This window comes from Diabrotica undecimpunctata, chromosome 11 (assembly GCF_040954645.1).
Source record: "Diabrotica undecimpunctata isolate CICGRU chromosome 11, icDiaUnde3, whole genome shotgun sequence".
Lineage (NCBI taxonomy): Eukaryota > Metazoa > Arthropoda > Insecta > Coleoptera > Chrysomelidae > Diabrotica > Diabrotica undecimpunctata.
The window spans coordinates 32,710,192-32,724,353 of NC_092813.1; the positions used below are offsets into that span (position 1 = coordinate 32,710,192).

General features: G+C 38.6%; 3 protein-coding genes across 3 annotated transcripts; all 3 read right to left on the reverse strand.

Moving 5' to 3' along the window:
• Positions 1-212: 212 nt before the first annotated feature.
• Positions 213-1,610, reverse strand: LOC140452861 (uncharacterized). Its single transcript, XM_072547195.1, has one exon. The coding sequence runs from the start codon at positions 1,608-1,610 to the stop codon at positions 213-215; it is 1,398 nt and encodes a 465-aa protein (XP_072403296.1).
• Positions 1,611-2,003: 393 nt separating this feature from the next.
• LOC140452862 (uncharacterized) lies at positions 2,004-5,441 on the reverse strand. The gene has a single exon (XM_072547196.1). The coding sequence runs from the start codon at positions 5,439-5,441 to the stop codon at positions 2,004-2,006; it is 3,438 nt and encodes a 1,145-aa protein (XP_072403297.1).
• A 1,462-nt stretch (positions 5,442-6,903) lies between these two features.
• LOC140452863 (uncharacterized) lies at positions 6,904-7,537 on the reverse strand. The gene is made up of 2 exons (XM_072547197.1): positions 7,169-7,537; positions 6,904-7,110 (listed from the first exon to the last, which is right to left on the reverse strand). The coding sequence occupies exons 1-2, from the start codon at positions 7,397-7,399 to the stop codon at positions 6,904-6,906; spliced, it is 438 nt and encodes a 145-aa protein (XP_072403298.1). The 5' UTR covers positions 7,400-7,537.
• Between the last annotated feature and the right edge of the window lie 6,625 nt (positions 7,538-14,162).

The window sequence follows — 14,162 nt, forward strand, 5'->3', positions numbered from 1 at the left end:
AATTTATGTAGGCAGGTAGTGCAGGGCTCGTACCCCTAAAAGTACCGTTAAATATCTTTCTTTATTCCTTCTAAGAATTTCAATATCGTCATGGTTAAACATTAATATCAAGTGGAATGGAATTTCACCATTCTGGGGGGCGGCGGCGAACAAATAGGCTAACAACTAAATATTTAACTAAACCTAAGTTATATACAAGAACAGTCTATTGTCTAACAACTAACTTTATCGCCTCTAGGTAAAACGATAACTTTGGTGATAGAACGCGTATATTCTCCATCAGCAGTTTTTAATCGTACAACTCTTACTTTACCGTCTTTGCCGGATATAGTGGCAATCACTCGTCCAAGAGGCCAGCGCAATGGGATTGTGTCCTCACTCTTCACTAAGACTAAATCATTAACCTGAATATTAGGCAATAAACGTAGCCATTTAGGACGATTTTGCAAATTATTTAGATAATCGACTGACCAACGCTTCCAAAAGGATTGTTGGATTTGCTGACATTGTTGCCAAGCAGTTAGTCGATTGGTATTTGTACACGTTAAATCAAAATCAGGATATGCAGTCAAAGAACTGCCTATTAAAAAATGTCCTGGGGTTAGCGGCTGCAGATCATTAGGATCATTTGACAGCGGATATAGTGGGCGAGAATTTAACACAGCTTCTATCTGAGTTAGAATAGTATACATCTCTTCGAATGTGAACCGTGAGTTTCCAACCAAGCGAACTAAATGATATTTAGCACTCTTAATAGCAGATTCCCACAATCCACCCCAATGGGGAGAGCGGGGTGGAATAAACTTCCAACGTATTTCGTTTTGATCTAAATAGGAGCGTATGTTATCGAAATTTGATTGAGACTTAAAAAAATCATATAAGTCACGAAGCTGATTATTAGCGCCAACGAAATTGGTTCCGTTATCACTAAAAATTATTTGCGGATTTCCTCGCCGTGAAATAAACCGTTTTAGAGATGCTAGAAATGAATTAGTGGTCAGATCACTGACCAATTCAATATGTATGGCTTTGGTAGCCATGCAGACAAACAAGGCAATATAACATTTTAAATTTGGAGCTTTGCGTAAGCGGGAAGAACGAATATACACGGGTCCAGCAAAGTCTACACCGGTTTTACTAAAAACACGAGTATTCTGTACCCTATCTATAGGAAGCGGAGCCATAATTTGAGAAGCAGTATGTGCGTTAAAGCGGTAGCACGTTAAACACTGCTTTATAATTCTTTTAACTTGTTTTAGGCCGCTGAGCGGCCAGTATCGTAGTCTTAAATTACCGAGAACATTTTGGGGACCAGTATGTCCCAGTCGGCAATGTTCTCTTTTTATTAAGAGAGAAACTACATGATTATTAGCGGGCAAGAGAATTGGAAATTTTTGACTGTCATCAATCGTTGCATTCTGAAGTCTACCACCTACTCTTAAGATACCAGTTAGGTCGATGAAGGGATTAAGCGATAGCAATTGTTTGTTATCTATAGGTTTATTGCTTGTCAAAAGTAAAAATTCTTTAGAAAAGTTTTCTGACTGAACTTGGCGTACAATGAACATATGCGCATGCGAGAGTTCCTCGACCGTTAAAGGACCTAACATTTTTGTTTGTTTATTTTTTAAATTGTAAATGAATCGAAAAACATAAGCTACTGAATGTTGTAGCTTGGAAAATTTGGAAAAGCGTGCGAACATTGTTGTCCACGAGTTCTCCACCTTATCTGAGATTACAAGAGAAATCTTTTTGATTTCGGGAAGATTTTCAACAGGGGAAAACGAATTAAAATTATCGAAATCAAAACTATACATTCGCAGGAACTCAGGGCCATGTAGCCAAAAATCTAGCATGTTTTCGTCGAAATTGCCGCGAGTTAGCATATCTGTAGGATTCAAATGAGACCGAATATGTCTCCACATAGAAATCATACTTAAGCTTTGAATTGTAGAGACGCGATTGGCTACAAATGTCATGTAACTGTTTGCGGGATTTTTTATTCAGCTAAGTGCAATCTGTGAATCGGACCAATAATTTATCGTATCGATTGTAACGCGATCGTTTAAAATAGATATCATTTGATGAACTAGTTTGGAAAGTAGTTCCATTGCACATAATTCCAACTTTGGAATAGTGAGTTTATTTTTGAGTGGAGCAACACGAGACTTAGCGGTAATTAAATTACTAGACAATGAGTTGTCACTATATTGGGCAACAAGATAGATGCAAGCCCCAAAAGCGGTTAGGCTTGCATCACAGAAACCGTTGATATCAATTTTTGTGATTTTTTTGTTTACAAAAATAAAACGAGGTACTTCAATATTATTTACTTTAGCGAGGGTAGTTAAGAACGTTTTCCATCGTTTAAATATCATTGGATCGGTGATTGGGTCATCCCAATTTACCCTTAGTTTCCAAAGTTCTTGCATGAGTAGTTTACCGTTAACAATTAAGGGATTAACTATCCCAAGCGGGTCATAACAGGAGCTAATGCAACTAAGAACTCGTCGCTTAGTTATTGGTTCCAGGTCAATCGAAGTATTCGCGGATATTTTTATCGTATCTACTATTGGGTTCCATTTTAATCCTAAAATTTTGTATGGCGCTTCCTCTAAACTCAAATCAAACTCTGCTGTATTAGATTGCGAAATTTCTTGCAAAAAAGATGGTACGTTCGAGCACCACTTGTGAAGATAAAATCCGTGTTTATTTAAAACAGCATTTAATTCTGAATAAAGCTGTCTAAGTTCGTGAAACTTATCGGTTCCTCCTAGGATATCATCCATATATGTTTGCTTTAATAAAGCTTTAGATGCGAGTGGTGCTTGGGAGTTCCCAAGGGCTATGTCCTTAATAACTCTAGTAGCTAGAAATGGAGAGCAATTTTGACCGAAACTAACGCGAGATAATTCAATACACTTGAAATCTTCTGAGGGTGAGTCCCTCCAGAGAATATTTTGTAAATATCGATGATGCGGAGACATTTCTATCATGCGATACATTTTATTGATGTCAGCGGTCAAAACAAATTTATAAGTCCGAAATCGACACAATATATCAAAAAGGTTGTCTTGTACTTGAAACCCTTTGAGAGTCAACTCGTTCAAAGAAAATCCGGAGCTGGATTTTGCGGAAAAATCAAATACTACACGAAATTTAGTGGACGAAACTCCCTCCTTAATAACAGCTCTATGGGGGATAAAATATTTATTTTCATTTAAACAATTAGTGAGTGTAAGCGGTATGACCTTTGCGTGTTCTAAGGATAAATACTCTTCTATTGTCTTTTTGTATTCTCTGAAAAAACTATGGTCTTTGAGAAATTTTTTCTCTAGTGTGAGAAAGCGTCTTTTTGCGATGGTAAATGAATCACCCAATTGTTTTACTCCTGAGCAAGCAAGCGGCATTTCAACTTGATATCGACCTGACTCTAAAATTTTAGTAGTAGCGGCGAAGAGCGTTTCGGCCATTTCTTCCTCTTCAGAACGAGAACATCGCGAGGGAAGTTCCTCTAATTCCCAGAATTTTTCCAAAATTGAACATATATCTTTTTCTCCACCGTCGGAACCTACGGTTAGATCATTTTCGTCCTGAACAGATAAAAAAGAATGTGTTGTTGGGACACGATAATTGCCTTTTTGGTGGCTTAAATTAGGAACTGGCCCTGCAACTACATAGCCGAATGCAGTTTCTAGAAGCGTGGGTTGATTATGACCTAGTGAAATAAGGTCGCCTTTTACTATGCTAAAATAAAGATCAGCACCTATTAATATATCAATATTGCTGGGTTCCCAAAAATGAGGATCGGCCAGCTCGTGTATTAGATGATCGGGTATTTTTAAACCATGAGGGTTTAAAGCGATTTGCGGTAATCGCTCAGTAATTCGATCTATTACTAAGCAAGAAGCATGAAATTGTTGATAAGGATTAATTTTGGAGTGTAACACAATATCTAAAATTTCATTTGATTGAACAAGGCCATTGTTTCCTAGACCGGAAATGGATAATTTTTGCGTTCTAGTGAGATACTGCAATCGATTTGCTAAGTCTTTCGATATGATACTTTGCTGACTTCCTGAATCTAAAATTAATTTGACAGAAAATGGTTTACCCGTTCTTGAATATACTTTTGCCTGAGCGGTAGGTAAAAGGATTTGGCAATTATTTTTACTAAGGGCGGATAAATTAGTAGTACCTATAGATGAACAACCTTGATTACTAGCAATATTTGTGTCGGATACCAATAAATTAGCGGGCGAATTTTGAGTAAGAAAATTACTATTTTGTGTTAGAGATGGATTGGACAAATGAGCGTCCCTAGTAGAACCGTTAATTCTGTTCCCATTATGTCTCAGAGATTGACTATTTTGTGATACATTTTGAACCCTTTGCTGAGTTCCAACTCGCGACGAATTAGTTTCTACATGAATCAGCGAATGATGATCCCTACCACAGGACTGACATCTAGACAAGGATTTGCAACTCGACAAGATATGCATATTTGACAGACAATTAAAACAAAGAGATTTTGATTTGACAAATCGATGTCTCTCTTGCGGCGATAATTTTAAGAATTTTGTACACACATATGTGGAATGCGATCGCTCATTGCAATAACTACAATATTTACCATTGGAACTACTGTTTCTCGTAGTCGAATCAGACACCTTCGCGTGAAAGTTTACCTTGGGAGAATCTTTATGTGAGTTTCTACTAAAACTATTACCGGGTTTTAAGCTACCGTCGAACATATTTAAATTTTCCAGTATTGTATAGCGCTTTTTTAAAAATTCAAAAAATATATCAACCGAGGGGAGTGCGGTTAAATCTCGTTCACTTTCAAAAGCTCGTCGACTTTGAAAGTCCAGTTTTTTCTCTAGCAAAAATACGAGAAGCGTCTCAAAGGTAATTTGAGCAGATAGTCTAAGATTTTTTATTAAATCCAGTGTTTTTTTACTCGTAACATAGAAATTCCGTATTTCGCTAGCATTACATTTATTTATATGCTTTTGATCCAGTAACGTCTGATACAGAGAATTTAATAACTTATTCTTATCTTCATAATTATTTTTTAGCGTTGAAATAGCGACATCCAAGTTCTGATTTGTAACGGGTAGAGATTCTATTAAGCTAAGCGGTTGCCCTCTAAGTAAACTTTTGAGATAGTAGAACTTTTCACTATCTGATTTTAATTTGGGATTGTTCAATACAAGCGAAGAAAATAAATCAAAGAAGGACATCCATTCTTGTGGATCCCCAGAAAACGGTCTTATATTAATATCAGGCAACTTTACATTTGAAACACTATCAACTATTTTATTAGATGTAGACAAATTTTCAATTAATTCCTGCAATTGGGCTAACGCGAGTTCAAATCTCTCATATACTGACTCATCTTCCTCAGTATCGGACGTCACTGAATCTGAATCTTTTAACATATCTATTTCACTTTGAATTTGTTGATATTTTTTATAGTTTTCGGATAAATTTTCATATTTGATTTTAACTAAATGAGGGTTATCTACTTGCGACTTAACAAATTTTTCTATCCGTGTTAGTTGGGCCTTACAGCTGCTGCGCTGATTTTTTAAAATTACTGTATTATTAGTGGCCATTTCAAATTATTTAATCAGATTAAAATACGAATCAAAATAAATTCTTTACCAAAATAATTACGTAATTAAACTATAAAAAATATAACACTATTGGCGTTATATAATTAAGACAGTATTAAAATAAATATCTATGTAAATATTTAAAATGCGAACATGAAAAATGCGAACGTCTTATCGAAATTATTAGAGAAAGTCTTATTGTTTCTTATGTAAATACGAAAATATAGTTCCTTGGAATTTTTACCACTCAAGCTGGGTATGGGGTCGTCAGCTTTTCAAATTCCTTGTCCTTCGTAGAATCGGCTAAGCTCCTTACAGGCGGCTGGAGCTGGAACTGCACGTCACGATCGCCACCCTTGTCTCACAATGTTGCCGGCGCGCACTTAAGTCTTAGATTTGCAGAAAGTTTGTGTTTAAAGTTCTATTTTTCGGAAAAAAGTTATATGAATTATAATACTTGGGTTAATCCAGCTCGAATATGGACCAAAAAATGGAATGGAAACAGGCTCGTTTAAAGAATTAAAGGCAGAAGGACCACCAGCCCAGGGGCTGGAATGAAAAACAGATTAAACACCAACTTATCTTTAATGCTAAGATTAAATAGTAATTTCTGATAACCGTCCGAAAACACTGTGATATGGGATATCTCACTACACTTTTCACTAAGGCTATTTTCACTATTATATATAATTACAAATAGAATTGCTTAGCGGAATGTCGTTTCTATGTTTAAAGCGAACTACTGGCAACTCTGCTAGTTTGAACAGATCAACTGTTTATATAAAAACTATAACTGCGGATTCAGAAAACACTGGTTACTATAAATTTACTTGATAATTTCTATGAATAATGCGATGCGAGTGTAACTACTTAGTTACAAATACATATGATATATAAGCGAAGAGAGTATTTGCGAGCTATATATAGCGAGTTTAGCTTACGAGATTTTGCGACCGACTTTGGTAATAGCTTGTTATGAACTGACTGGTAATATCCAATTTATGTAGGCAGGTAGTGCAGGGCTCGTACCCCTAAAAGTACCGTTAAATATCTTTCTTTATTCCTTCTAAGAATTTCAATATCGTCATGGTTAAACATTAATATCAAGTGGAATGGAATTTCACCACTCTTATTTGACTATACTACAGTATAATTTTGTAAAACCTGCTGTACTTATAAGTTGGTTTGTTTAACTATATATTTTATTATGTCGTCAGTAAGAAAGATGAAACAATCATATGGTTCTTGATCTATATAATTCTTGTAATACGAAGATTTTATTCCATCATTTTCTACACTGTAATCCGAATATTTTCAGCGATGTTACATCAACTTCCCTCCACTGAGATTGCTCGCTATGACACACTTCTTCAGTAATTGTGACCATATCAATTACTTCTTGTATAGTTACATCAATAATATTTGTTTGTTGTTCCACAGTCCTTGTTCCTTGGATTGAAATAGTTTTATGTGAACCAGATTCCAAATCGATCTACAAAAAGTTTACCTGTTTATTGTTGACAAAATAAAAATAAAGTTCAATAACTTACGGTTGCAGAAACCACATTAGAAGTACCTTCGCCAGATTTTTCATCATTTCTCTTGACACGCTTTTTGGGAACTGGCTCCTCGTAACCATCAGAAGAATACTCATTGGAAGATTCAGGTTCATATTCTTCCGACAAATAAACGTCGGCAAATTCACTTTCATTGTCCTCATCAGACATAATCTTATCCCAAATGGCTTGCAGACGGCTCTGTTCTTTTTCATAATCTCCCATATTGCAATAAATGGCACGATAACAACACTCCGTCAGCAACAACTAATAACAACTAAGACTACTTCTAACTTCTAACTAGACACAGAATAAAAACGATCTGCAAATTCAGTCACCCCACTACTGTTCCAAGAACCATGAATATGCATTTGGCGCGAAATATAGCGTGTGGTACGCGTAACAAACCACGCCGGCTGGAATAAACAAATTAATCCTTGTCCGGCGTGAAACAAACGTCTTGCCACAAAGTATATTCTAAAAAAACTTATGATATATCGAAAATCAAACAAGAAAAATTACTGTGGCATGTTAATTAGACAAAAATTAATCTAGATACATAAAAAAACAGCCGACTGGGGGTATATTTATTATTTATACAGCCGTACGCAATGTGTTAAACAATGCTTTTAGAACGTTCATTGAATTAAAAATAATATCAGCTTATAGTTTGTATTCGCGGCAATCTTTCGACGAAATGTAATAGAATAATTGACTGCTTATTGAAAATTTTCACAAGCTTTTCCTCACTCAAGGTCGTAATACCCTGATAAACAATTGAAAAATCGATAATAACTGATTCATAACTAATTCATAATAAATTATAAATTTTAATCATAGGCGTGACCAGTTTTTTTAGTCTGGGTTTCAATGCTGAAAATCGCGACGTAGCCCCCTATTTTTTTTTTTTAAATTTCCAACAATAATATTTTCATATACGAAAAACCGTTTAGAATTTTTTAAAATAATTTTTTAAATTCAAAATATATTTTGACTGTGTTTATACCAAAATATTACGCGAGTAAAAGAAAAACTGGTGGTCACATATATAATAAAATACCTACATTAAAAATTAAAATTGACGTTCAAAATGTATTATAGCAACACATTACAACTACACTATTGTTAAGTCTTTTATTTGTTTATAATTATTTATATTTTGTTGTGAATTCTTTAATTTATAATGTCTTGTTCTTATCTTAATTCATTAAAAAGCACAATAATTTATATTAATTTATTTCAAGAATAATACATAATTTGTATAGTCGAGCGTAACATTTAAACTCGCGAGCGCGTCGTCAGAATTAACTGTCCCTCCATAACCAAAATTCCTCTATAAATATAAAGTCCTGTTATTCGAAAATGAAAACAGTTGTTTCTCGAAACACATCGAACATAGACTGCTGTTTTGCTGAAAGGCCTATAATGAGTCATTTCCACGACTCGATACTTCCAAACGGGACCAGAAAAACCAGTCTGCGGTCCTCGATGAGAGATCGTCGCACTCTCGAATAACTACAACAAAGAAAGAATTAGTCATATTTACAGTTTAGGGTCAGAATTTATCGTAACATTGCCCCCCTCTTAAAAGATGGTTCCTCCTGGAACCTTGTCGGGACTGGAACCGGAACGGTATGCTGATATCGGCAACTGGACCCTCTTTTACAACTTCCAGTTGTATAAAAATGACAAGGCACGGTTTTCTCTCCGCACCAGTAACTATGCGGACTGCAACAGACTAACACCTGGACTTCGGTGTCTTTAAAGATCTCCTCCACCATATTTCGGATAACCCTCCAGTCTAATTGGCGGCACTCCATCTTGGGCATGGCTAACTTTTGCACGTCGGACTCTAGTACGTGCTCTCTCAATTGAAGTAAGGCTTCCCATACATCTCGGTAGGTAGGTTGGTCACGGGCAGTGTCTTTTGTTACCAGGTAGAAAAGGTAACGTGATGCATCTTGGAGTTTCAAGGTTTTACCGGGAGCTGGCACCTGGCATTGCAGTTCTGCAACTCGACCAAACTTCCTTCGAAAGACGGATGCCAACCCTGGTGCGTCTTTGATACTGGCCGGGATGGTAAGGGCCAGCGAGTAGTCATCGGAGAGCGCGAGTAGATCTTGCTTTTCTTCAGTGGTAACACCATGTCTTGCTTTACCGGTACCTCCATAGGCACCCATGAATTCCTCAAACGTGAGGTCAGACACGTCTTGGACTTGGTTTACTTCCACTTCTTCATCTACGTCGTGGTCACCTTCGAAAGACGCCAGCCGGTTATGGTGTACTATCATCGGCTTTCCCCTCGGAATCTTGTTTATTTGGTAGATGACATCGTTGATCTTCTCCATGATGAGGTATGGACCTTCCCAAAACTGCTGCAATTTGGGAGAACAACCTTTCCGCTTCTTTTGATTATACAGCCAGACTTTGTCCTTCTTCTTAAAGCAACCCTTTTCGGCTTGTGTATCGTACCGTTTCTTCATTCGGTCGCTAGCGATCTGAAGGTGGGAACGGACCAACTCATGTACATCGTCCATTCTTCTTCGTAATTCGATCACATAATCTTCACCTGCTATATCTTCTCCAGGTCGACACCCAAACTCTAGATCACAAGGTAGTCGCATTTCGCGTCCGAATAGGACTTTGGCTGGTGTCTGGCCTGTTGATTCGTTAACAGCAGATCTGTAGGCCATTGTGAAGAACGGAAGGTGTTGGTCCCAGTCTCGCTGATGATCGGACACCATCTTTGTCAAATACTTGCCAACTGTCCTATTCATTCGTTCTACCATACCATCCGATTGCGGATGATACGCGGTAGTTCTTGTTTTCTTCATGCCTAGTCTATCACATATTCCTTGGAATAGATCGCTTTCGAAGTTCCTGCCTTGGTCACTATGGATTTCCAAAGGCACTCCAAATCGGCTGATATATTCTTGGATCAACTTATCTGCAACGGTGGCGGCCTTCTGGTCTGGAAGTGCGTAAATCTCGACCCACTTAGTGAAGTAATCCATTACTACCAGCATGTACTTGCCTCCCTTTTCACTTTCTGGAAATTGCCCAGCGATGTCCAAAGCTATTCTTTCAAACGGGCTTCCAACATTATATTGTCTCGTAGGAGCTCTCCTTTTTCGGTAAGGCCCGTTACTCCTGGCACAAATAGTACATTTCTTACACCAGTCTTTTACATCGTCGTAACTGTTCATCCAATAAAACCGTTCCCGAATTCGCTGAAGGGTTTTCCTTACACCAAAATGCCCTCCCGATGGACTGTCGTGTAACTGACGAAGTACTTCGGCTATTCTGCTCTTTGAGATCACCAACTGTCTTCTCTTCTCTGAACCGTCATCATTTTCCAGGACTCGTTTGAGCAAGCCATCTTCGATGATAAATGAGTCCCACTGGGCCCAATACGTCTTAACTACTGAGCATAGGTTTGATATTTCCTGCCAAGGTGGTCGACGGCTTTCCTCTTTCCATTTTCGGATTTTCTGTATAACTGGATCTCTCTCTTGTTCTTCCCTTATCTTAGTAGGCGTCCAGTCGTCGTTGACAATCGTCGTTCTTAGCACTGCTGCTTCCTTGGATTCCGTTTTGTTGCAGTGGGAACACTCTGCTGGGCATGGCCTTCTGGAAAGAGAATCAGCGTTTCTGTGGCTAACTCCGGCCCGGTGCTCAATCTTAAAATCGTATTCTTGGAGTCGTTTGATCCACCTGGCTATCTGACCCTCTGGATTCTTAAACTGCATCAACCACTTAAGGGCGACATGGTCAGTTCGGATTAGAAACTTTCTGCCATAGAGGTATTGGTAGAAGTGCTCTACTGATTTAACTACTGCTAGAAGTTCTCTTCTCGTGACGCAATAATTCCGCTCAGGTTTTGAAAGGACTAAAATATCCGAGGACTCGTTCCTGTCCTCCTTGAATCTGAGACAGCACTCCTTCAATTCCCACGTTACTTGCATCCGTATCTAGGATGAACTCTCCTTCTGGCAGTGGATACCCCAAAATTGGTGCTGTTATTAAATGCTTTTTCAACGTTTCAAAGGCATTTTGGCAGTCTATATCCCAGCGGTATTCTCTTGCTTCCTCTGTAAGTCGCGTTAATGGCTTAGCGATATCTGCAAACTTCTTAATAAACCTCCGGTAGTAAGTACATAGTCCAAGAAAACTTCTCACTTGATGTTTGTCAGTTGGTTTTGGCCATTCCTTAATGGAATCGATTTTTCCCTTATCCACGGCCACTCCTTCTTTACTGACTATATGACCCAGATAATTGACTTTACCTTGAAATAGCTGGCACTTCTTGGGGTTTAGCATCAATTGGGCAGCTTTAAGTCGATTAAAAACGTTTTCTAAATTCCTCAAATGATCTTCGAATGTCTCCCCGAAGACGATTATGTCATCTAAATAAACCAGGCATATTTTCCAAGATAACCCTCTCAACACATTTTCCATAAGCCTCTCAAATGTCGCAGGAGCATTACAAAGTCCAAATGGCATAACGTTGAATTGCCACAATCCAGATCCTGTGGTGAAGGCTGTCTTTTCTTTATCGACTGGGTCCATTTCTACCTGCCAGTATCCAGACTTCAAATCTAAAGTAGAAAACAATTTACTTCCAGCCAATGTGTCCAATGTGTCATCGATCCGAGGCAGAGGATAACTATCTTTTTTGGTAACGTTGTTCAGCAAACGGTAATCCACACAGAACCTCGTCGTTCCGTCTTTCTTCTTAACCAGGACCACCGGAGAGACCCATGGACTCGTAGAAGGTTCTATCACCCCGTCTTTCTTCATTTCCTGAACAATCGTTTCAGCTTCCTCTCTCTTTGCCTGTGGTAATCGTCGAGCTGTTTGACGAATTGGCTTAGCATTACCAGTATCAATTTTATGCTTAACAACGGTAGTTCTTCCCGTCTTTCCTCCTTTCGGTACGAAAATATCACGATACTGCCGAAGAAATACCCTTAATTTCCTTTTCTCCATCTGATTTAGAGACTGTCCTGCAACTGCAACCATTTGGTCGAATTTGTCGTTGGAATTATCAGATGTTGTCGCCTGACGAATTATGGATGTCACAGGTACACAAGTTCCTACTTTTGTCTCTTTCTTTATGGTCACTGAGTAGTCGTTGACATTGATAAGTCTCACAGGAATTTCTTTAGCCGAAGTCACCAATTCCTTTCCAATTATGATTCCACGGCCAACCTCATCGTCGTGGTTCCAAGGCTCCATCATAACAGGTCTCCCTTCGTCTACAATTCCCTGTAGTCGCGCTACTATGATCGTTTCGCTTCTCGCAGGCACGACTGTATCTTCTGTAATGGCTGCTTGCACAGTGTTGTCATTATGTGGATGAAGAAATACCTCCTCGTTGCCAACTTTGATTACCTTATTCTTAAAATCCAATTGGAATCCATCCATATTTATTACGTCCATTCCTAATATAACATCCTCTTCGATGTCAGCAACTATAACAGTATGGACGAACTTTTCTGCTCCAACTCCCAATTGTACCTGGATTTTTCCATGAATGTTGGCATTTTCACCTGTAGCGGTCCGAAGTCGCAACCTCGTTGGTAACAGTTTCTTACGGTCGTTTATAACTGTTGGACGTATAATGGTTCTGGTCGCTCCGGTATCCACCAACAACGTATGCTTTTTACCATTTATTTCTCCATCTACATATACACTATCTTCACGACATTTCAAAGAAGCTATTAGTATGAGAGGGTCTTTGGAAAAGTTCTGGGTCGAAGCTGCCCCCTAAGGCTGACCCGTTCTAGTTTTCCTGGTGGCGAGTTTCTTGATTTGCGTCGTACCTAGGGTGCTTACAGGAGCTTCGTACGTGTCCTATTTCGCCACAATTCCAGCATCTGATGGTCTTCGTTTTCTTGTATGTCATGCTTTTTATCATATTAACGAGCTGGTCAAGTTTATCTTCATCTTCTTCCTCTTTTACAGTCCTAACTTTACTGTAACCGCCAGAGGCCTGCGTAGCTGACTCATATTCGAGGGCGGCGGATAAGACATCAACCAGCGTCTTGTGACGAGCTAATCGTAGTGTTCTCTGCATTTCATGATCACGAAGACCATCAATAAACGTTTGAACGGCCAACTTTTCCATCATGTCTTCGGGAGCTGTTGGATAAGCATATCGTACTAATCTGGCAATATCTACTTCATATTCTTGAAGAGCCTCATCTTTCTTCTGTCTACGATTTTTAAGCTGCGACTGATATACATGCTCCAAATGTTCGTGGCCATATCGCATATTTAACCTCTTCTTCAGTTGTTCGAAATCATCGGTCTCCTCTACGGCTATGGTCTGAAGCACATCTAAGGCATCTCCTCGAAGAGCGATAGTCAGGTTTACAGCCTTTTCTTTTTCAGACCATCCATTCGCTCTTGCAGCTGATTCGAACTGTTTCATGTAGTTGTTCCATGACGATTTTCCGTCGAAAGTTGGGACTTTGACATGCACAGAACTTCCACTTCCTTTAAATTTCGGCCGTGTTTCCAACTTACATTTCGTCTCGTCTTCTTTTATCTCTACTCTAATTGGATTGTTTCCTCTCTCTGCTGTCCCTGTTTCCTCCATCTTCCTTTCCATCTCTTTCCATATCTTTTCTTCGAAGGCCAACATATCGGCAGCAACTTGGTTTTTTAACGAAGACACTCTATCGTCAAGAGCAGACATCTCAGAAGTGACTTTAGAGATGTTAGCAGAAACTTTGCTTTCCAGAGAAGAAATCTCGTTAGAAACTTTGCTTTCTAAAGAAACGATGTCGCCGGAAACTTTCGAAATATCGCCAGAAACTTTGTTCTCTAATGATGCGATATCACCGGAAACTTTGTTTTCTAATGATGCGATGTCACCGGAAACTTTGTTCTCTAATGATGCGATGTCACCAGAAACGTTGGCTACATCATCAGAAACTTTGGCTACATCACCAGAAACTTTCGAAATCGACGAGAGGACAGC